Raw genomic sequence first — 23,112 nt, 5'->3', positions numbered from 1 at the left:
AACTTGTCACAGACAGCATCTGGGGAGCTAGGTGTTTTCTTTAGAAGTAAGATCTAGACCAGGCTTTACTGACATGTTATAGTTAGTAATTGTTGAAATAAATTTTCATAAATTATTATATGGAATTATTCGTTCTGGACTTAGTAATAATACATGTGGTCTCTGTGTAGGTCCCTTCCAAATCCCCTTCACCAACTGGCAACAGGAGCAGGACATCTTCATTTACAGATCAGAATGATGAAGGCATTTTAACACCAGACAAAGAGGTCAGTTGAGAATTGTTTTTTTGTGTTTTTCAACTTTAATTAAAAAAAAAATAAATCTAACTTTGAGTCCTCGATTAAATTCTGTTTGTTGATTCCTCAGTCTCATTATTTTCTGTGCATTTGTAGACAGGAGTAGTCTATTTTTTAGGTTAAATATCGAATTGTTAAATATTAGTAAAACAGACCTTTACGCTATGGTTGTTAACCACCAGATTAAGAAACTTTAAAAGTCCTTCTTCATGACTTAAAAATTTTATCCCTAACTGAACTCATTGAGTTAGTGGGACAGAAGTTCAGAGAGACCAACTTTGTGTTTTATGCCTTTCTTAGTTGAAAAACTGGGGCAGTCCTCTTGACTGTACATATAACTCAGGGTGGATGAGCCTAAAGGCTTAAACTGAGCCCTTGTGCCATTATCAATTATCAGATTTAAATACTGCCCTCCCTTCTCCCCCTAAAACAAACAAACAAACAAACCAACCAAACTGACTCTAAATTATCAATCATAAAATATTATTAAAATCATTATTGGGATGATAGGTAACCAGGACTTGCATAATAGAGCAAATGGAGGAGATAATAAGGACTCATCTTTCTCCTGTTGAGTACTGTGGCTTTTTGAAGTGGCTTGATTAAAAAAGAAAAAACAAACTAAAAATATGAGTGTGAGAACAGACCAGTGGAGTAAAGGAGGGAACTTGTATTGTTCTTTGAACTTTGTCAGAAGAAATTAATTCGTACCCAGAAAATTCAGTTGCTGAGTTTTGCTGAAAAAAAGCTGTGTTTTCATGCAGTGGGACAATCCACTTCTATTTTTAACAGCACATTTTCTTCAGAAATTTGTCTTAGATTCCATTATGAACACTACCAGTGATTGCAGCTTGGCAATTTACTTCCTGCAATAGTAATCGAAGTAACAGAAACAAAAGGAAGAGTACCTGGTGATTTTGTTTTGTATTTTGGAAGTTCACTCTTGAGTTTTCTAGTAAATGCTTGTTTTCTCTACTGTTATATACATATGTAATGACTTCCCTCTGTCCCTGGAGAGAGGTTTTCTGTTAACTGGTGCTACAAAATGTCAAAAAGCAATATTGTCACCCAGGATAAATTATCAAGTGTTTCAGGAAGCAGAATTTGCTGGATTTTTTGTTTGTTTGGTGTAGTTTTTCTGTTGTTTTTCTTTGTTTGGTTTGTTGTTGTTTTTTGTTTTGGTTTGGTTGGTTGGTTGGTTTGGTTTGGGGGTTTGGTTTGGGTTCTTGGTGTGTGTGTGTTTGATTGTGTTTTTCTTCCAGAAAAAACGGAAGTATAGAAGTGGTATATTGTTCCATGAGAGTCACCACTGGCCTAGAATGAGTTGGTGCAGACAGCTGATGTCATCATTGACCACTGCAAACATAAAGATACACCTTGAAAAGAACTGTTATTATGTGTATCCATTGTAGAATGTGCTAGAGACTAAAAGATTGATTTGGCCAAGGTTTTCAGGCTTTTTAAGCAGCAGAAGCTTAGAATATGAAATATTGAAGCCATGAGACATAGTGATGTACCTCTGTGTGACTGACTTACTGTTTTTTGTCTGGATGATGCCTACACATAAGGAAATCTTCCTCTTTTCAGTGGGAAATAAAGGGAAAGACTAACTGGTAATGGACCTAATCCCTTTTATTATACAAGTACCAACTGTTTTTCTGTTAAAATAGTATAACTCTCACATTGAGTGAAAGGCAGAATTTTTCCTTAACTGGCATTTATTTTTGAGGATGTTGGCTTTTATTCCAGAACACAGAGAATTACATTTTGTCTTGTACTTCTTCATTAGACATATGTTGCCCCCTAGCAGACTGTTTTTTCAGACTGCTTTTCCAGACAAATGAGAGAAGCAAAGAATTCCCCACAGAAGTACTAAGTTGTGTTGGAAGAACATTATGCTCTAAATATAGTGGTTACATTGGGATGATCAGAGGGGCAAAAGGAGAAATACAATTAAAAATGGAAACGGTACTAAAGTGACCTCAAATTTACAGTTATCCTTCATTTTAGGGAGCTGCTATGAGAATTTTACTTGTGAAACATATCCTGTGAGTAGAAATCCAGAAAGTAGTGAAGCTGCTAAAGGAATTAAAATCTCTTCATTTTTGTAAGGACTGTTTTTACATTAAATGGAAAATTTTTCTAGAATAAAGATAAATTTAAATTACCAAGACATGAAATCTAATTTCTCCAAATATTTCTCACTTATGGTAACAGAATTATTAAAATCAAACCAACTTTGAAATTTGTTGCATTAGATTTTTATAAAATTCAGTTCAGTGCCAGTATTGCTATGATTGAAAAAGCTGCAGATATTATGTATTAGCTCTGAAAATATATACCCTGATTTATATGAGTGCATTATCTTTCAGGAGACATTTTTTGCAGCATTCTCATTTGATCAGGAAGGTGTTTTATATACACATGGCAGTGGCATTAAAATGAACTACAGTTGGACAGCATTTAATACACTGAAAATGGTTGGTTTTGAAGAGTATGAGATGCTAAAACGTTATTGCAATGCATAAATAATTGATAACTCTTTTGGTACTGAAAGCTAAGCAAAATTACATTGTTTCATAGTTCCCTTCTATGTTCTCTGTCCTTCCTCTGGCCTATTATGTTTTAGTATGTCTTCTGTATTTTTAGTGCTTTAATACCAAGTTGCAAGTATTTAACATGAAATTTAAACTCAGAGTATTTTTAGATTAAAAAAGAAATTCAGAGTGAATCATAGTTGTATATGACAGCATTAATCTGATCAAATAATTATAATAAAATGCACAGGCAAACATTCTTGCTTTATATTCTGTAATGAGATATTTTTAAAAAAAAATTTCAAAATATTCTCAATTTAAAAGAAAGACTTGTATGCTTATGGAATACTAGGTAAGTTTCTTTTTCTAGCCCGCTTACTGCTTCAGCCTCTGTCTTATTGGAGCTATGGATCTTCAGAGGCAGTGTTAGATGCTCATAATTTTTTCATATATAAGGAAAAGCAGAAGTCTGTCTAGTTCTGTATTCTGTTCTTGCAAGTAGCCCATAAAATATGACTACAGTGTGAGGTAAGAGCATATATTGGTATTTCCGTAGAACTTCTTCAGACAATTTGCATATCAGTTGCTTTCTGAGTTGGTCTTGGTGCCATTTGAAACAGCCCTGGATGATTAAAACATGCTTACTTAGTACTTCAAGTCTTTTCTAGGGAAGAATAGTGTTTGTTTTTCAAACTGCTACTGCATTGATACTTGCACGGAATCTCAGGTGAAATACATCAATCATGTTCAGTATAGTTCCTAGAAATTAAATTTTTTCTGTTCTCTATTATAATTACAAGTCAGGCCCACCTGCAGAATATAACAAAGCAAGTTGGGTGCAATCAACTGAGAGCAAACAGCTGATAGCTTGCTGTGAATGACCTACCAGTCATGCAGATCCAAATATCACTCACATCCTCATGAGTGCTATGGAAGTGACAGCAGAGCACAATATATATAGCTCTTCTTAGAGCTAAAGATAAACTAGCCAAGATACTTTCAGTCACACCTTAGTTCTATATGATGACTGTTTTTAAATTAAAGAAAACATTTTTCTAATTTGGGCTGTTAATAAAGCAGGACAAGTAAAGCTGAAATAATATTCCTGTGGTACCTTTATTAATGCTGTGTATTTCTTGTATTCTGTAGTTAATTTGACCCACTTCTGAATAGACATTGCCATGCAAAGATGGCAGTGGTTCAGATATGTCTGTAATTTTTTTTCTTTTCAGACATGCAAATTTAAAACTAAATTTTGGGGGCGGTATGACCTAGTTTGTATCTAAAGCCTAAATTTTACAACTGCTGTTGGTTACACCAGAATGTTTAGTCTGCTCGTCAGAATGAAAAACAAACCAGAGAAGAGTTGTATCTTATATGTGTATTGCCTGTTACTGAAAATGCAGTTTTGCTCTCATAGTTCTGGGGCTTTTTTAATCACAGAGAGAAACCTTGAGCTTTCAGCTCTTCAGTTTTAACTTGTCCCTGATCACAGTAGGGATGAGATGTAAAAGGTTATGTTGCAAAATGCACAGTCTATAAATAAACATTAGTAAAAATCAACAGATTACTGACCCACAACTTGTTTTTCTGGCATTCCCCAACTCTGACAAATAGCTAAAGTAATTTCTATATTTATTTATTTATTTTACTGTGGGGAATAAGTTAGTTTTCAGTAAGAGTTGAAACTTTAAACCTCTAGCTTTATAGCTGACATTCTTCCAGCTCCATGAACTACTAGATGAATAAGTACTGGCTTGTCTCTTAGACAAGCTTATAGACTATTCCCTTTCCTTCTCTTTTACTGTGCTTGTATACAACATGGCAAAGCTGTCCACACATAATTATAGACGTTTTTAAGCATTAACATAGTACAAATACAATGATGCACTATGCTAACAAAATGTATTAATTTTCAAATTTGCGTGGTAACAGGTTAATCTGAAATTTGAAACCACCAGTTTTCTTTTTTTTTTCTGAAAGGGAATAATGACTGCCTTTGGCAATCAAACATCTGTTATATGTGTGTAATGTGCTCTGATCCAACTTCTGCCATCTCCAGAACAATGAGACGTGGGTCAAACTCTAATCCCTGTGAATAATTTCTAGTCACGTTTAATTCCCCTTCCTCTTCTCCCTACCCCCAAATTAACTATACAGCTAGTTTTAAATAGTTTTCTGATAGAAAAAAATTGAAAGTGCAGATAAAAACACATGTCTATATTGGAAAGCTTTAGGTAAGTATAATTATAGGACTCATTAGACAGCTCTGCCTATAATTTAGCTGTAAAAACGTAGCAGGTAATGAGCTGCTGGAGTGACAAAATACTGTAAGGATGTACTTAAATATTTTAATTGTTGGGCACATAGCATCCAAGAGTGGAGGATGAACTCACTAAAGAGAAGATGCAGCCAGTTCTAAATGGGCTAAGGAAATACTACTCTTGGACCATAACTGTATTCTGTCTTTGGTAGCTATTTTAAGTGTGAAAGTCTTGTCTTGGCTACTGGGAAGGAAATGCTTTGTGATTTCATTTTGATATGGGGTTTACTGTTCTGCCTCAGTATTGTTGTCTTCTGCCCTTCTTTAATTGTAATGTTGGCTTATTCCATTTTGGTGCTTTCCTGTACTCAAAACAACAGCAGAGTGAAGCTGAGATGATGTAGTGATGTTCTTGCATTGGGATTCTGACTTAACATCTATGAAACTCAACATTACTGTTAATTGCATTCCACTGTTTGTGTAAATTATTAGTTATAATAGGGACCCTGGAGTTGTATGTCTGCAAACTCAAGCAGTGCTGCATCAGTTTGTGTTGATAAGCTTTTTTTCTTTCTTTGTCTCAAAATCGTAACTCCTTAGTAAAGTGGATTGGCATATTTTAGGCTGTGGATAGCTTGGATCTTGTGATTTTGCTAAAAGGGAGTTGCATAGATTCCCTACCACTTACCTACCAGGTAGTTTGAGTGAATTTTAAAAAATAACTCTTTCCATTGTTTAAAGCTCTTTGTCATCTTGTAGGTTTTGAGTTTTGTGAAAGACTTGCTGTCTAAGTCTTCTGCTAGAACTTGGCTGTGCTGACATGGTCATGAACTTAAAGGGGTGTTTGAAAATACGGCAGTTTATAGATGCTGAACATAAGGATATCCATTTTAAAATTTATTTTGTGTAAAGAATAATCACTTACTAGAGATAAAATGGGAATTCCTTTTAATGCAAGTTATGTGGTGTACTTTCAGTGGAATTAGGATTAAGCAAAACAATGCTATGGTGAAATATATAATGAGGCAAACATTACCATACAGTTATCATGAAGAGATAATTTGAACCATTCATGATTCCTGAATTTCTTGATGGTTAGATTGTAGAAGTGACTCAACTGGTCAGTTACTCAACTAAGCTGTTGCATGTTGAAAATGTTAACAATCTTTTGGCTAAGAATATTTGCCATAATCCATTTGTGAGTGCTTTGGAAGCTGTTCCATCATCTTAAGTGGTTTTCACTAAACATAAAAAGTAAATTTTACTTTACAGATTTAATAATTTTATTTGTGGTTGAGAACATGCATGCTTCTAATTCACAAGGCCCTCAGGCTTGTTTGTAGTACTGCTGCTCTCTGTACACTTGTATATCCATAGTATTTGCCACTTCTTTTTCTGGCATGTAGCCTTTCAGGAGCTACATGTACAAAATGTATAGCATGGCCAAAACTATGAGCTTCTACAACCTTGCCTAAAACCTCAGATGAGGAAATAAACTTAGATGGGTTTTACATATTGAATACATATAAACTAGGAGCTTTTACACAACTTAGTCCTAGAAGTTACACTTCTAACAGACTGGGAACGACTGGTGACCGGACTGACCAAATTCAGCATGTGATTTCAACCACAGTGGATGCACTAGGCAAGTGTGTCCAGACTAGGGGGAAGATGATTTGGAGCAGGAGAAATGGGACCATCTCTTTTGTTAGCAGCTTATGTTAGTAGCTTAGAAGTGAAACTTAACTTCAGGTTCTCAGACCTAGCTAGTTCATGGCAAGTCAAGTGAACTATTGGAGCACTTGTCCCATACCAGTTTTGGAAATGGGCATGGATAACAGAAGTCAGAATTAATTGTCACTGTGCTTACCGATTTTAGAAGTAAAAGTTGGGCATGAATTTTAGAATTGGTGCTCTGCAGATCCCCTGCAAAGACAGTTGACAATTTTGTAGTGGGTTTTTTGCTTCTCTTCCTTTGTATCTCTAGAATGTCTTCTGGTACAACTGGCAGGATTCTTCAGCGATGGATATATGTACTAGGAAGGGGTGTGTGTGTATATATGCATGTATGTATATAGTATAGTGACTCAAATGGGGGCAATAAAAGCACATTATTTAGGTTTGTATTTTGCTTTGTTTTCTACAAGATTGGTATTTTAGTTATTCAGTCTCAGTTATTCAGGTTTTTCAGTAATTGAGTATTTTCAGCATAGGAATACATTAGAAAAGATGAGGAGGCAGTACTGGCATTCAGAGGCTACTGTATGTGGCTGTCAGTGAACATTTAGCATTAATACATTTTATGAAAGGGTTTTGTGGACACAAATTATCATCATGTAGCATTCCAGATTTTACACATGCAGGTATTTGTATATCTCAATTTGTATTTATGTAATTTAGCTACTGGAACACTGGAGTCAATGTGACAGTAAAAAAAAATAAATCTAACTCAAACTTATGTTGTAATAGATTTGATTCCTAAAAGTACTATTCAGTAACTTGAAATAAAATTGCTCTGAAATAATGAGAAGGAAGTGCCATATTGTGTTTGGTTCAGTCAGTAGACCACACAGTTCTGAAATCCAAGCTATGAGAAATATGAACCTCGAGCTATTATGTGTGAGGAAAATAATGAGAGGAATAGTTTTTGAAATCTGTTTTGAGATCCTGACAGCATTGGATTGCTTTATGTTAAATGTATATATCCAGTCTGAATTGAAATTCTAGTCTCTTTTCCACAATGCTTTTTGTCCCCAGGAATTGCAAACTGTTCTTTGATACAGGCTTAGTTAAACTTGTGGTTTTTTTACAAAATAATCTTCTAATAGTTTGAAAAATATTGTAAGGAATTTTTTAAGAAAATGTAGTTAGAAACTGTAGCGTATAAGAGCGCTAGAAGATACATAGTCAAAAGGCACTGGGATAGGTTGCCCGGGGAGGTTGTGGATGCCCCCTCCCTGGAGGTGTTCAAGGCCAGCCTGGTCTAGTGGGGAGGTGTCCCTGCTCATAGCAGGGAAGTTGGAACCTGATGATCTTTAAGGTCCCTTCCAACCTTAACCATTCTATGATTCTATTCTATGATAAAAGCATGCAATTTATATTGTTTATAACTGAAATGCTGATAGAATTTTCAGAGTAACAAGTTTTTCACACGTAACTGAGAGCAATAAAGTCTCAGTGGTATTTAAAGGCAAGTCTTCCACAGAAGTTTAAAAAAATTACAGTATCATTGTGTGAAACACTGTCTTTATCTTTGTTTAAGCTGGGATATTTTTTGTAGTTTTAAATTTATTTATTTCTAAATTATAAAAACCATATTTTGGCTGTTTTGAACTGATCTAATTAATATTTTCTGGTTATATCCTACCTTTATCAATATCTGATGTCTCATAAATGGCTGTATTTTTTAAAGATGTTTTTAATTGAGTCAAATCATGCAACATTTTTCACCTTATTACTTGATTTATTTTCATTTTCCTACTTTTTGCATTGAATGACAGCTGCTAGCCGGGATGATAGCAGAACCTGCTTTTCTCTCTGAGTATACTATCTTTGCTTTGGATCCCACCAAACAACCTAAGCCACAGAGTCACGGTGTGGTGAGTCCTCCCACCCCTCTTAGTGATACCTTTAGCAGGGGGAGGAGAGTACTGTACTAGAAGGCAAACCTAGTGGTGCTTGTGGCTTGTTCTCACAAAGGCATTTATCTTAACTATCCTGTTGCTAACCCTGCACTAAATTTCACAGAGTAATACCTTATAGCTCCTGGCTGGTGTGCTGTTTGATGTGAATTTAATGCAACTTTAAAAAAAAAATAACACCTTTTCTGTTACACAGGTAACTGTACTCTACACAACCTTTAAATAGTTGTTGCACAACTTTGTGTGTTTGCTTAGAATTCATTAACGCCCTTGAAAGTCTCTTCATTTTTATGTACATCTGTATGTATTTCATTATAAATGGATATGATAAACACTGAGATAAACACTGTCTAAAAATTATGTGCTTTTTGCTGTGTACAATGGAAGCCTCACAATGTCATTTACTATCAATGGTAGCAGGAAAGAATTATGTCACATACACTGAAATCCAGTTACTTCTAGTTGGTAACCTGGCTGCTATTATTGTGATGATAAATCATGTTATTTTAATAATTATATTTTATTTTAATTATACATTTCTTTGCCTGGAAATATTGCTTTCTTAATATGCAAGTGTAGAAGCTCAGTAAGAAGAGTGAAGAGCGGAGAAAAAGAAGTAGGCATAGAGAGGAAAGCAGCCTTCTGCTGTCGTGTGCACATATAGAAAGCTGTGTTCTCCTTATAATTGCCACAAGACTAGGATGGCATCTTTCACATACTTTAGAGGCATGGCAGTCCAGAGTCCATAGTGATTTTAGAGTCCCAGTTCATCCTCGTACTTCATGATGACTTTGCTTTTCCAGTTTTGGTTTTCTGCCGCTCATGCAGAGGCTGAAAATGACAAGTCACTGAAAGCTGTAACAGGCTAGAAATTTAAGAAGCAGGTGGACATAGCTCAACAGACCATGTTGTGTTGAATTTGTCTCTCTCAAGCTAAGCAAGATTGGACTGAAACAGCAATTAGAAAGGTGATCTGTTGAAAGTCTCCACTTGCTGTAAAGGGTTATGCTTGTTTAGAGCATGCCCTTAGAGTACAGATTCATTACTGTCTCAGCCATGGTGTGCTCAAAATTGAGCTTTTTGATGTGGAGCAAAAAGGACATTCGGACTATGCTGAAATATGTAGTTTTGAAACAGTTACTGTATTTTTTTTTCAGTTCTCTAGGTATTTTAACCATGTTCCAGGTCCAGTGATAACTACTTAAAGTTTCACCACAAATTGAATTAAGCTTTTCTACACTTACCAAACAGTTATGGGCTGTTTTTCACTACACTACAGAATATCCCTGGTACAGTTGTATTTTGAAAAACGTATTTCAGGGAATGCTCAAATGTTGTCTTTATATTATCTTTTAGTATATACATTAGTGGCAAGAATCACTGACTTGCACATTTATATACAAGACTGTATTTTAACTGTGTGTGTGCAAGTGATGCTTGATCTAAGAGATTGAACATCATAGAGCTGTGATTGTAATAGTGGGTTTTTGGGTATAGATGAAGTTATTATAAACTCTTTACTAACTAAGCTGCATGGGTTTTGTTGCATGAAGAAACAGTTCATGGACAGAGAGGTTTTTTGATGAAAAATTAAAGGAAAATGAGGGAAGAAAATGTATACTAAGTTCTCCTTCCTCCATAATTTACTCAGTTTTGAGTATCTGAGAAGGAGAACAGTAAAATGTTTTTAAATGCAGACATTTAAGCTTTCACTTCTTAGGCTTATGAATCTATTTATGCCTTTAAGAAAGAAATAAGATGAATTAGTTTGCATTTCAGAAGTATGGAAGTAAGAGTACAAGTGTCACTAGCATGCCCTAATGTGCTCCAGTTAAAACTGAGCTCTAGTTTATAAATCTTAGAAACAAAAAGCAACCTTATAATTAGTGATTGTACTTATAGCAGTCTTTGGATAGAGATATAGTTGCATATGCTCTGTGGGTTCATAGAGGGAAGGCTGCTGCTGGTATCTGGAAACCCTGATGCTACTCTACTGCAAAACATCTCTTAAGCCTTATGGAAGGCCAGGGTTCTTTAAGCTCTTCAAAGCCTTTTGAATCTGTACTTATAAATAGCAACTTTCATTCTTGCTTACCTTTCACTTTGTGGATACCAGAATATGACCTTTTGCCCTAGAGCACAGTGACTTAGAATTGCAGCAGCTGGACCTGCGGTGGCCCAGTTTTTTTATAAAATATTAATAGGGTATCCCTATTATGATTTTTGCCAGTAGAAAGTCTAATCCCAAATATAGGTTCTACTTGTGTTCATACAGATCGAATACAAAGATGTCAGCACAATTAATAGGCAAATTTTAAAAGTAGCATCATTAGTTTTAGTTTTGAAATGGCATTTTTAAGGATCTTCACAGAAAAAAGCAGTGTTCATGGTTTTTATATTCATAAACACCGTATTAAATTTAATAAATTACTTAATCTTGTGTTTTAAAATATATCTTTAATATTATTAAATTATTCTTGTGAATGAGATGTGCAAACTCTCCGTAGTTTCCTTTAATTCTCTTTATGGGTATCAGAATATATAATTTTTGAAAGAACTTGTTTTAATTAGTTTGTAATTCTTGGTACAGCATTTGACTCCTTCTGTTGTCAGTTGGTAGATGCTTTGTAAATTATAAAGCAGAAGAAGATTTTTTTCTTTGGATTACCCTTATTATTAACTTTCTAGTTAGGAAATGAAAAAGAACAGCTAATGGATTTGAGAATAAAATGTACGAGTGCTTTAATTTAAAACCCAGGAAGAGCTCTTAATCCATTAGGAATAAGTCCACTGTAGCAGGATAGTGCTCTGGAGCAGAATGCAGATTTTGTTCAAGCCAGATGAAGCACCGTTTCCAAATCCAAACAGACTTCTTCTATGGCTGGTTATTGCTCATTTTGCTTTGTCTGAATCTGGATTGGTGACTGCTCATTTCTCTGGCTTCCTTAGCTGTCTCAATATCTCTTTCTTCTGTGGTATTTTTGTACTTCCTTAAATTTGCTTCACATCAAACCTTTCTGAAGCCCTTTATGCTGAAACATTCTTCTACATTTATGTTTATGTAGGCTTACATTTATGTTTATGTAGGCTTACATTTATGTTTATGTAGGCTCTTCTGGGTATCCACACAGAGTAGAAGTTGAAGGTGTAATCAGGCAGAAGATACATGCATTACTATGATGAGTACTTTAGTTGTATATACACCTTAGATTTTACAGTTTGAATCAGGGTGGTACTTGATTAAAAATTTAGTTACACTGTTTTTAGCTGAATTTGTCACACTTGGTTCAATGTGTCTCAGTTCTTTGCTTCTCCTGGAAAAACATAATATCCAAAATGGTTTCTAGCAAGTTTTTATCTACTTCAGTTGGACCTGGTTTAAACACCAGAAAACCATCTGGATTTCTACAGATTAGAAAACACCTGAATACAGGATATTGTAACGGCAGAATGCATAGACTAGGAACAGAATCGTCTGAAGTCTGTAATAAAAATTAAACTATTATTGTGTTGGTTTGGGTTTTTTAGGTTGGTTTTGGGTTGGTTTTGGGTTTTTTTGTTTGTTTGCTAGGGAGTCCAGAGAGGAATGTAAGTGTGAAGTTTTGCACAGGATGTTTTTTTTTCTGAAAGTCTTAATTTTTCTTCCTGTGCTTGTTTGGAGTTAAACAGCCATTACCGATGCTTTTTTTTCCAGGTAGTTCCTCCCCCCCGAAATGTACTTAAACAGAGGAAGACAGTGTGATTCCACTATTACTCATGTTGGATGTAAACAACACTAGTCATCAATTAGATTTTTCCTGCTATCATTTTGTCTTTTTGGTGTTTCTTTAATTTGTGCATAAATGTTACATAAATAAACATTATGAATAATTTAATTGGAGATGTCAGCATTTGCAGATGTCTCGTACTAATCCACGCACACGTAGCTGCTTTGTAGTTCTGTATATTGCAGCAATCTGTTTTGAGTTTAACAAACTAGCTTGTTTGCATGAAGACATCTTAATAAATATTCAACAGAAAGTACTAAAAACGCAGGCAAGAAAAAAAGCACAGATGCTATTTGTAGGCATCTATGAATTACTGTCCTTGTAGTCTATTCCTTCTAACAATTGTTTTTCCTCCTATAGAACTTAACTAAGCAACCACTTCCCAGATCCACAGAAAACAATGGAAGTGAACCAGCCTCCCCACAGGTATGGGGGGGGGGTGTGAGGGGGGGGGTGTGAGGAGTTTGTTTCCTCCTTCACTGCTGTGTTGTCTTTATGTTGTGTTGGAGTAAGCACTTGGTATACATCTTAGTCCTTGCCTGTCAGGATAAAAGGGTGTTTTGTTTGAATATAATCCCATTAGCTGTTACCAGGTGTTGTCACTGATGCATGGAGCTTTTTTTGCAGGGACAGGTTAGCTGTTTCTGTGGGCTGCAGGCTGCCTGTGTTGGGGTGAGACTCACTGCTCACAGACACAGCCAGTGCAGGATATGGAGTGCTAACTTTGCTTTCAAAAGTAGAGGTCATATTGTGTGGCCAGAAAGCTAATTTCTAGCTGCAGGAAAAGAACTAATAGGCTTAGCAAAATTGTCACTAGTGATAAAGGTGAAGGTCATTTTTATTACATCTCAGAAACTTTCTGGAGTGGAATTGGCAGTGGCTCGTAGCATGTGTCCCAAAATTGGTTTGTGGGGCAATGTCATGCAGTAATACTTTCAAATGACTTCTTTAGCACTGGTAATACATGGTGCCATAGCTCAGAGCCTTTTTTTTTAAAAAAAACAGCACAAGTACTTTAGCTGCATAAATCAATAATTGCATTTCGTGTAAAAATGATAAAGCCATTTAAAATAAAATAAAGGGCTGTTTAAGGACAGCATGGTAGAACTATCGTACAAGGACTTTTACAATACATTTTTTTCCTTAATCATAGGAAAATATCTTTGTGTCTTTGAGATAAATAGAGTCTTCTGTTTAATACATCAAGAAGTGAGTCACACAATTTTATTTTTCTTTGTGAAAACAGTAAATGCTACTATTTGTTTAGTTACATATTCTTCACTTTTTAAAGGGGTTACACAGCAATACATTCTTTTAGAAGTTTAATTCAGAGCTGTAGTTCATTGGATTTAGTTGCTGTCTGAAATTGCCCGTATTGGGTAGTTGCATGCTTGATTTTTCTGCACAAGGTGAAGATTCTTTTAAGGGATGGGTAGCTATTTGATGTCCTGCATGTGTTAGGCAACAGTCATTCCTTTGCCCAGGTCAGGTCTCCGTTTCCTGGACTTTAACGTCTCTGACTGGCTAAAATCAGTGCCTAAGTAACTATTTGCTTTGAATTTTTGTAGCTGAGTGATACTCAATCTTTCGCCCAGAGGCTTCAGCTCCGAGTTCCCTCCATGGAGTCTTTGTTTCGAAGCCCAGTAAAAGAGTCCCTGTTCCGCTCTCCTTCTAAGGAGTCCCTGGTACGAAGTTCTTCAAGAGACTCATTGAATCGACTGGACTTGGACACAGCTGGTCCCACCTTTGATCCACCTTCTGACATTGAAAGTGAAACAGAAGAGCTTCCGGGAAATATGGACAGCCTCAGCAAAGAGCAATTGCTGCAGCGACTGCGCAGAATGGAGCGCAGTTTGGGCAACTATAGGGGGAAATACTCAGAGGTAGGCAATGTTGCTACTGACTTACCTAAACAGAAGAAGATGAGTCTAACAGATAATGCAGTAGTGGGTAATCTTTTTTGTTTTCCTGTTTGGAGCAAATGGATCAACCTACAGCTTACATGGAAGTTGAGTTACTGTACATCTAGTTATTTCTGGCCTAGATAGGCCAGATGTATTTCTGGTAATAAAATGTGGGAAATCCTTTTCTTCTTTTCTTTGTAAATAATTCCATGTTCTAAACAAAAGAGATTAATTAGTAGTTACTCCCACAAGGTAGACCTATGATGATTTCTGCTGAAAGCCTATAGAAAGGGTTAAGAGTTCAGTACAGATGAGTATGGCTTGTACTCAAGACAGCAGATGTACTTTTCTTCTGAGACTTGTTCTTGAAGGACACAATGGTCCGTATTCCATGTACATGCAATAGGCAGGCATTTTGTTTTCAATAAATAAGTTTTCCCCATGATTTCCAGATATTCCCTGGAAATAATTAATTCAGGGACTGTTTCTTACGCTATTTTACTGAAAACCAATTTTATAAGTAGTTTTGCTACTCATTTTCCAATTTGTTGAAAAAGTAAAACTTTGCAAGAATTAGTGTTGGATTTTAAAAAAATAAAAATATAATGCATGTGTTTTACCTTTAGAATTGGCCCGTTTGCACTTAAAGTCCTGTGCAGGCTCCTGACTTTTACTGTCAAAATCCCTGGAATCCAAAACAAGTATACAGTAGTTACAATACTCAGAATATGCCTGAAAAAAATCCAGTTGTCTTCCATTAATTCAGGGATTGTTGTCTCCCATTGGTTTTTCATTCTCTTCTGGCTTGTATCATGATGTATATATTTTAAAAATTTATGTAAATAGTGTTGCCAAAATGAAAAATCTTCAATTTGTACTTTTTTGTTGGGTTTTTTTATGTAGTCTGTCTAGCAAGTCTTAATTTTCTCTGTTAAAAAGGTTTGGGTGTTTTTTCTGGTTTTGGGAGTGTCTTTAGTTCAGTTAGAAAAAAAATTGCTTTGCTGGAGCTTGACAGAAAGTAGTTTAAATTTGTAAAGTGAATTGAAGATGTAATTTTTTGGTATTTATTTAAGGTGGGACACAAAGTATCTCAAAAAGATATTGTAAGGGAAGCCATCCATAGTTCTAGGGTTAAGTGCAAAATAAGTGTGACGCTGAAATGGAAAGTAATTTTGAATTCTGAAAAATCTTAATTTTTAAAAAATAAGAATTTGAAGCTACTTAGAGATTTCTGGGCTTGGATTTGTTTTCCTTTGATTTTCCAGCAATTTGAAAATGGAATATTCCATTTGCAAGTGCCAGTATGCTACTTCAGCTTTGGATAGCTTATGTAATTGTGACCAAATTTTTAATTAAACTAAATTGTGCAGTTACTCACTAAGTCCTTTTGTCAGCTTACAATGAGAAATATTGTCCACTTCCAGTCTTTCTTTGTCTGCTGGGTATATGCAAAGCACATGGATGAGAACATTCACAATTACAGAAACTTTTTTTTGCTAGACTTGTAAGTGTGTTTTAAAGTTAATTTTAGTTAAGCTCTCTGGTATGTGGACCCTTACAAAAGTCCATCCCTGTGGGATAGCTTTCTGGGATGTAACTTTCTAATACAGTTGGGGTTTTTTTGGTGCTTGTGAAGCGTGGCTGTTCTTAGAGGTCTTTTCAGTGAAGAGAAAACTGTTCATGAATGCTGAGTAACCTCATTGTTTTGTCATGTAGGCTTTATTTTTTAACACATTGGAGATGCTTTATAAATGTAAAAAGGGAACACTGAGAAAATTTAAGAAGAGCTTTCTCAAGTAAAGTGAAAATTTTGAAAATGCAGATAGAGATGCAACTAAGCAAATTATTTTTATAGCTTTAAGCAGATGTGCTATTATCATTATACCCACTTTCTGTATTTTAGCTAGTGTCTGCTTATAAAGTTATCCAGCGGGAGAAGAAGAAGCTACAGGTAAGCCTTACTTTTCCCCCTTTCAGAGTCCTGAAATGTATAGTGCAAATACAGTGCATTGTGTGTTTGTGTATATTTGTTTATACAAGATGCTGGATATAGATGTGTGTGTCTAACAAAAGACACTTTCTTAGCTGGGATTTCTGAGGAAGCCGAGCTAATATTGCTTTATCAAAGTAAATGTGAAGCTAAAACAGCCTTTTTTTAATTGCATCAGCTAATTTCAGGTGATAGATTGCCAAACTATATTTGGCAGTTTATGATAATACTTGCATATCAAGACTTGAGAAATATAAAGAAATTCTTCTGCTGAAATACAATTCTATGAATTTATTTATTCTTTATATATAAAAGTTATATTTATTGCACCTGATGTTTATTCTTCTTTTTTTAAAGGGCATTCTGAGTCAAAGTCAGGATAAAGCACTTCGCAGAATTGGGGAACTGAGAGAGGTAATTTCTTTTATTGAGCGAGTATTTACTTTATACCACACATAAATAGGACCTTTCTCTGCCTAACTTTTGACTTTATTCTTCACTTTAGACATCAGGGGTTTTTACCATTTGTTTTCATTTGTTTATATGGGGTTATTTCTCTGTCTCTTTTCCCCATTCAGTGACTTATTCTCATATTCTTAAGAGCAGTTAATTGTACCAACTGAGCTGCTTTTCTGTTCATTGTGAACAGAAAAGGTAGAAATGTGTGTGTGGTTCTTACAGTGACGTGGCCAGCACTAGAGATCCCTATGCAATTTCTTGCTCTTCCAGTATTGAGAAATAATGCTAATGGTAGGCAAATACAAATAATAGGCACTTTTTAATAAAGATTTTACTGATGATCAATTAAAAAAAAAAATTCATCTTGATCTCAATTACATTTACATTGTTTTTATGGATTTTCAGTATAGTTTGTTTTCAGGTGTAAAATCAGGTAGGTTGTGTTACGATTATTCTCTCCTTAAGTTACAGTGAAATTCAAAGGAGATGCTTTTAATATATTTGATATTCATAATAAATACATTTGGCTTAATTAAAAGACAGGTAAGAATTAACAGGCAGAGGAAATTAAAGGGCCAAGTGCACAAAAGCCATATTGTCAAACCCTGGTGAAGCAGAATGTGAAACTGAAGCTTTTTTACTGCCCCAGCAGCCAATGCAGCATCAGATTTGGAGACAGGCGTGCGAGCAGCTCTGTGTCCATGCTCTCCCCTCTCTTGGGAGCTGAGTACCAGCTTGCTTAAAGCCATGGGCTTTCTCTGTGGCTGCACTCCTGGTTTTGGCGTGCGCTGTGCCAAGCAGCAGTGCTGGCATGGAGGCTGCAAGAGCCATCAGACCATGGCAAGGTCCCACCTTTGCCTGTAGGCAGAGTAGCTTCAGGCAGGTGAGCATCTTACCTGCAGACAGGGGCCAGGGTTGGTCCCTGGAGGGTGAGGGATGGTGACTGAGCATCTGGGTGTGCATGTACCCAAGGCGCATGCAGACCTGCAAAGGCTGCCCCTGTGGGACCAGTCAGGCAGCCAGTCATTTCAAAGGAAGTCACTGGCAAGTTGTGGGGCACTCTTCTTCAGTGATGTGGAGTGTAATCCAGGTAAGCAGGCTGTGAATTGTGTGTGCCACAGGGGTAGTACTTTGGTTCAGATCCCTGCTGCTTCTGGCCCAGCAGCTGAGAACTGGGCCAGAGTGCTGAGTCTGCTGTGCTTATTTGAGCCAGAGCCTGCACTGTTGCCCTGTGCTAAGCTGAACTGTCAGCCCATAGGAGGGGAAAACCCATAGCATTGCTGACAGAAGTGGCTTGCCAGTGTGTTTTTTTCCAGTTCACTACAAGGTGAAATGAAAGAAGTTCTTCCTGTGTTTATCTACGTGCTCCATTGGTAAAGTTTGGAAGGCACATACATGCCAAAGATAAAACTTTTGGTTATGAAAAAGGGGTGGATGTGTGCATACTTCTTTTTCATCTCTTCTGTCATAGTCTTTCTGATATTTGTGATATATGCGTATTTCTGATTTACATATATATATATATAAATTTTTACGTGCATTTGGCGTTAAATTTAGTTTCATTCTTTCAAATCTTGTAGATGTAAGGATTCCTTAAAAATCTAACACTGACATTCTTTTTTATTAATTGAAAAACTTAAAGTAGGTTTTTGGTCTTTTGGAAGCCCAGGTGTTATAACATTAGTTAAAACAGACTTAAAAGAAAAATGTCAAATAAAATGGTATGTGTCCATTGTCAAAGCTAAAATGGTACAAAATAGATCTTTTAATGATGTAATAATTTATTATCAGAAATTAATTTTAAAAATCCTTTTCCTCATCATACAGCCTGTTTTTCCCCATAGTTAAGTTGAATCCAAGAAGTTTCTTCTAAGAGTGCCATGCAAGAATAAGCAAAGTCTCCTCTGAGGCCAAGCTGATTGTGTGAAACAGTCCCTGGAAATCGTGTTTTGCTTACCTTAGCTTTTTGTGTTAATAGTAATACCTCAGTAGTAGTCTTCATGCAGTCTTCACTGTTTTCCTCCTCAGATGAGGATCAGGAGCAACTTTGGGATCTAAAGAGGACCATTTCTGAGTTGGTTTCAGTAAATGTCTTTAGCACTTGGTTTTGCACTGAGCTGCTTTACTTTGCTTGGAAGGAATTGCTTCTAAAGCTCAGAAGCAGGAAGCAAGTAGTAGACATGAACTGATCCCTACGTAAGCTTATTTTTAGAAAGAAAGAGTCCTTGATAATTTTTTATAAAATCTAGGCTCTTGCTGTTTTAATGCTGGTATTATAATGAGATGTTGTTCTTATTTTGCGTGGAATGTTGTATAGTAAAAGAAGTATCCACTTTATGATTGTATTCTGGGGTCACAACTGCAAAGAGGTATTTTTAATATTAATTTCACAAGCCTTTTAAATTCACATTTTAATTTTGAGGTATGTATACTTATGATTCTCAGGAGCTCCAAATGGATCAGCAAGCTAAAAAACATCTCCAAGAGGAATTTGATGCTTCCTTAGAAGAAAAGGATCAACTTATAAGTGTCCTGCAAACTCAGGTGAGATATCTTATCTAACTATACCTAAAGATGTTCTTTAAAACTGCTCTTCCTGCCTTTTTTTTTTTTTTTAATATGTATTTACTGTAAAGCATGCCCCTGTTTTATTGTAATTGCTGCTATGTTGTAAAACTTCTTGAGACTTTATGATTTTCTAGAAACTAATTGCTTCTTTGTGGTAAAGGATGCCTTTGTAAAATCTCACTTGTGTTATGTATGATTGATTGATCTGCGCTTAAATACCTTTGTAATGTCTACTTTATTAAGAGCATAACATTAGCAGAAGTTTGAGTTAAAATTGCTTTGGAAAAAAATTGTGTTTTGCTTAATTGGTCTTTGTTTCTCCACTCATAATGGTACTATTTTTGTTAGTTGGCAACATAATTCTGACTTCAAAAATATTAAAAAATTCAGGTTTTTCCTGATACCAATTTTATTTAACTCTCTTTAGTTTTGAAGATGAAAACATTATCTACTTAGCATTCTTGGGTTTTTTTAACAAAAAGAACATTTTGTTTAGGTATCGTTGCTGAAACAGAGGTTACAGAATGGTCAGATAAGCACTGAATTGCCTGATCCAGGTATCCAATCTGAACCACAAGTTCAAAGTCCAGCAAAAGAAATCAGCACAGAAGATACTGTGGAACCGGGAATCAATGGTAGGTATTGTGGCTTTTGAAGAGGTCTTGAATTTTGAGGAATGATGCTGCTGTTGTTTATGATGAAGTGACAAGACTTAGGGCTGCACATGTCATAGTAAAGATGTATTTTCTAGGAGGAGACAATTGTTTTGAAAACAATGTGGCAGCTAGAGGAAAGGATAACCCTTCTAAGATACTACATTTTCATAAGAATTCAACTCTCAATCTCTCACTTGCCAGTCTGTCTTCCAATTTTATTTTATTTTTCTTTCCTTCTAGGGAAAAAAATAAAAGCAAAGATCAATTTTGATATTCATGCTTTTGAATAATCTGAGGGTTCCTTACATCAGGAGGTTGAGTTATGGCACTCCCAGGATTGACTATACTTGTTTCCTGAACAAGGGACGTTATATTGCTGAGATATCAAAGTGTCATTCACTGATATCCTTCATAAAAGACAGGGTTCAGTCAGGTGAACATGCATCTTGAAATTATCTGTGTTCACCATCTGCTATGATTTTTGTATTTTTGGATGATATGAAGGGTTAGATCAGAGATTTTCTTATCCAGCATGACATCTTTGTATTCTGTCTCTACAGATCAGGGTTCAAGATGCTTCCTGTCCTGGGGTCTGCTTCTAGACTATAGTGTGTAAGACTTAAGAGTCGTGAACTGAACTGATGAATTTGGTGCTGTTTTCATGCGAAGTACTCTCACAGCCTCCAGAGCATCAGACCAGAACACATAGTTGAACATAACCCAATGTGCTAGTTATACAGAGAGAGCAGTATGGTTTAGATGCTAAGTATGGCCTTTATCCTGCTGAATGTAGTATTGCCAACCTGGATATTTTAGAATTAATGTCACACTGAGTCCTGGGAAAGCAGGAATCTGTGTGCTTCACACTTGAGAGATGGGATTTGCTTTGCTTCGTGTTTCTACTTGCTTATGAATATTCTTTTAGTAGCAGCAGGCAGGTTTATAAATCACGATGACTTTTTAATTGCATAGAAAACCTTGTTGATTAATAGTTTGGTTTTGAATCTTGTATAGTAACTGAGGTACATTATTTTAAGGTGAAAGACTGTCTTTGCTATTCTGTGTATGTGTAGCATGTTTCTGGCAGTTACAGGAGTCACTAGGAGATTTTGCAGACCTTGCAGAACTTTTTTTAGAGACCTGTGGGTCATCCACAATGTGAATGCAGATCTGCATCTTGGAAACAGTGTGAGTGTGATGATATCGGTATGTTGTCTTGTAGAGGGTAATGAAGATCCTGTTAAAGCACTGGAAGCTCTTAATCAGAGGGTGAAGCGCCAAGAGAACTTGCTGCAACGTTGTAAGGAGATGATCCGGTCACATAAAGAGCGCTGTGCCCAGCTAACCAACGAGAAAGAGGCACTTCAAGAACAGTTAGAGGAGAGGCTTCAGGAACTGGAGAAGATGAAGGTATGAAAAATGCTTGGAACTTTGTGTAGCTACTAAAACACAGTAAGAACTCCAGTGTTTCCAAAATTTACTAATCGAGCAGGACACTAAATAAACTGTCCCTGAACTTTTTTCAAGTTAAAGGTGCAAAACCCACATGGAATCAACACATTGAGCAATTACTCTAAAAGCTGTAAGGAAGGATATGAAACCTTACTGTTTGAATAACCATCAAAATGATATTGGAAATAAAGTAGCTGTGGGAAGTTGGGGTGAGAAAAGACTGTCCTAGCACAGAAGACAGGAGGTAAAGTGAGAGAAGTGGAGCAGAGCTAAACCTTTAAGATGTAGTGGAAGAGGCATCAGTTATGTGAATTAACAGAAAACACAGAAGGGCTGCACACTAGAGAGAACAATATAGTGAAGATAACGTAAGTGCAGTCCTAAAGCTAAATTAATATTTTGCTCAGTTTTCTTTTTAAAGCTGTTAATGTGGAATGTGGAGTAACAGTAAGGTGGCTGGTTGTAATATAAACATGAAAATGTGATAAGTATAGCTGTACTCAACTTCAGTTCTGGAGATCAGATTTTATTCTCTGTCTTGGTCTCTGAGCACTAGCCTGGTTTGAAAGAGCTCTGAAAGAGTAAGGTATTTTAAGGACCTTTTCCAGGGGAAGACCATTAATAAGCAATTATGTTACATGGCTGAAATCTTGTAAGCTGAGATACAGGTAACAGAGCAGGGCCTTAAGCATATTTCTTGCATGTTTAGCTCTGACATCCATGAGAGAACAGTGGGGGCTGTAAAAAAGCCTTCAGATACCTGAATTATTATAAGGCAGCCTAGCACTGGGAGATTTAAAAATAATATGAAGCTGCCTACTTTAATTTCCTTGGTTTCTTTTCTGGGCTCTTTCTTGAAGGCATAGTGCACGTTACGAGCCAAACCTAAGCTGTTTGTTAGAAGAAGGTAATTTCTTACAGAGGGCAGTACTTTAAATTTGTGGTTGGGGTCTTTTTTTAGGACCTTCACATGGCTGAGAAAACTAAACTGATTACGCAGCTGCGTGATGCAAAGAATTTGATTGAGCAGCTAGAGCAAGACAAGGTAAACAAAATATTTACTTTTATATGCCTGTTATTTTGAAAGAAGATGTTTGAAACTCAAAATATTTGGGCTCTTGGTATTAGAAGCTGTTCTTAGTCATATGATGTGGTTTTGTTTGTTTTAACAAGCAAATAATTTAGGCTACCCAAGAGTTTTTGTACATAAATACTTTAGAGTTTTGGTTGGTTAAGTTATACTTAATGCTGCAAGTTTTACGATGGAGTAGTTATGTTGAGTACACTCCTCAATGCTATCATGGAAAAAAAATAAACCCAGACAGCAACTCCTCCTCCAAATACTAATGAAGATCAGGTACAATGTAAATTCATTTTAACATGACCAATGAAGTACCTGTAGTTTCTTAGGAATATGATGAGTTTCTCAGTTTTTGTATCTCAAAGTTTGGGTTTTTTCTTCACAGCCTTGGTACGTGTAATAAGCAACAGGACTAACAGTCGTAATATCTGCATCTTCTCTATGTAGAAGCATGCACACTACAATGCTTTTTGTTTTGGTTTGTTGACAGAATGCTTA

The 23,112-nt window shown here is 36.0% G+C and overlaps 1 protein-coding gene across 5 annotated transcripts in view; it reads left to right on the top strand.

The window, feature by feature from the left end:
- The window catches only part of GOLGA4 (golgin A4), a 67,075-nt gene that overhangs the window by 6,672 nt on the left and 37,291 nt on the right, over positions 1-23,112 (top strand). For 4 of the 5 annotated variants that reach the window (XM_051610690.1, XM_051610691.1, XM_051610689.1 and 1 more), the window contains exons 2-11: positions 171-266; positions 8,597-8,695; positions 12,865-12,930; positions 14,073-14,387; positions 16,312-16,359; positions 16,756-16,812; positions 19,303-19,401; positions 19,922-20,060; positions 21,304-21,491; positions 22,495-22,578. In XM_051610690.1, coding sequence (XP_051466650.1) covers positions 171-266; positions 8,597-8,695; positions 12,865-12,930; positions 14,073-14,387; positions 16,312-16,359; positions 16,756-16,812; positions 19,303-19,401; positions 19,922-20,060; positions 21,304-21,491; positions 22,495-22,578 — 1,191 coding nt within the window. The remainder of the gene's footprint in view (positions 1-170; positions 267-8,596; positions 8,696-12,864; positions 12,931-14,072; positions 14,388-16,311; positions 16,360-16,755; positions 16,813-19,302; positions 19,402-19,921; positions 20,061-21,303; positions 21,492-22,494; positions 22,579-23,112) is intronic. The other variant, XM_051610692.1, reaches the window with a different exon arrangement.

The sequence above is a fragment of the Apus apus genome, chromosome 2, assembly GCF_020740795.1.
Source record: "Apus apus isolate bApuApu2 chromosome 2, bApuApu2.pri.cur, whole genome shotgun sequence".
Lineage (NCBI taxonomy): Eukaryota > Metazoa > Chordata > Aves > Apodiformes > Apodidae > Apus > Apus apus.
Note: the sequence above shows the minus strand (reverse complement) of the source record. Positions and strands in the feature narration are given on the sequence as shown.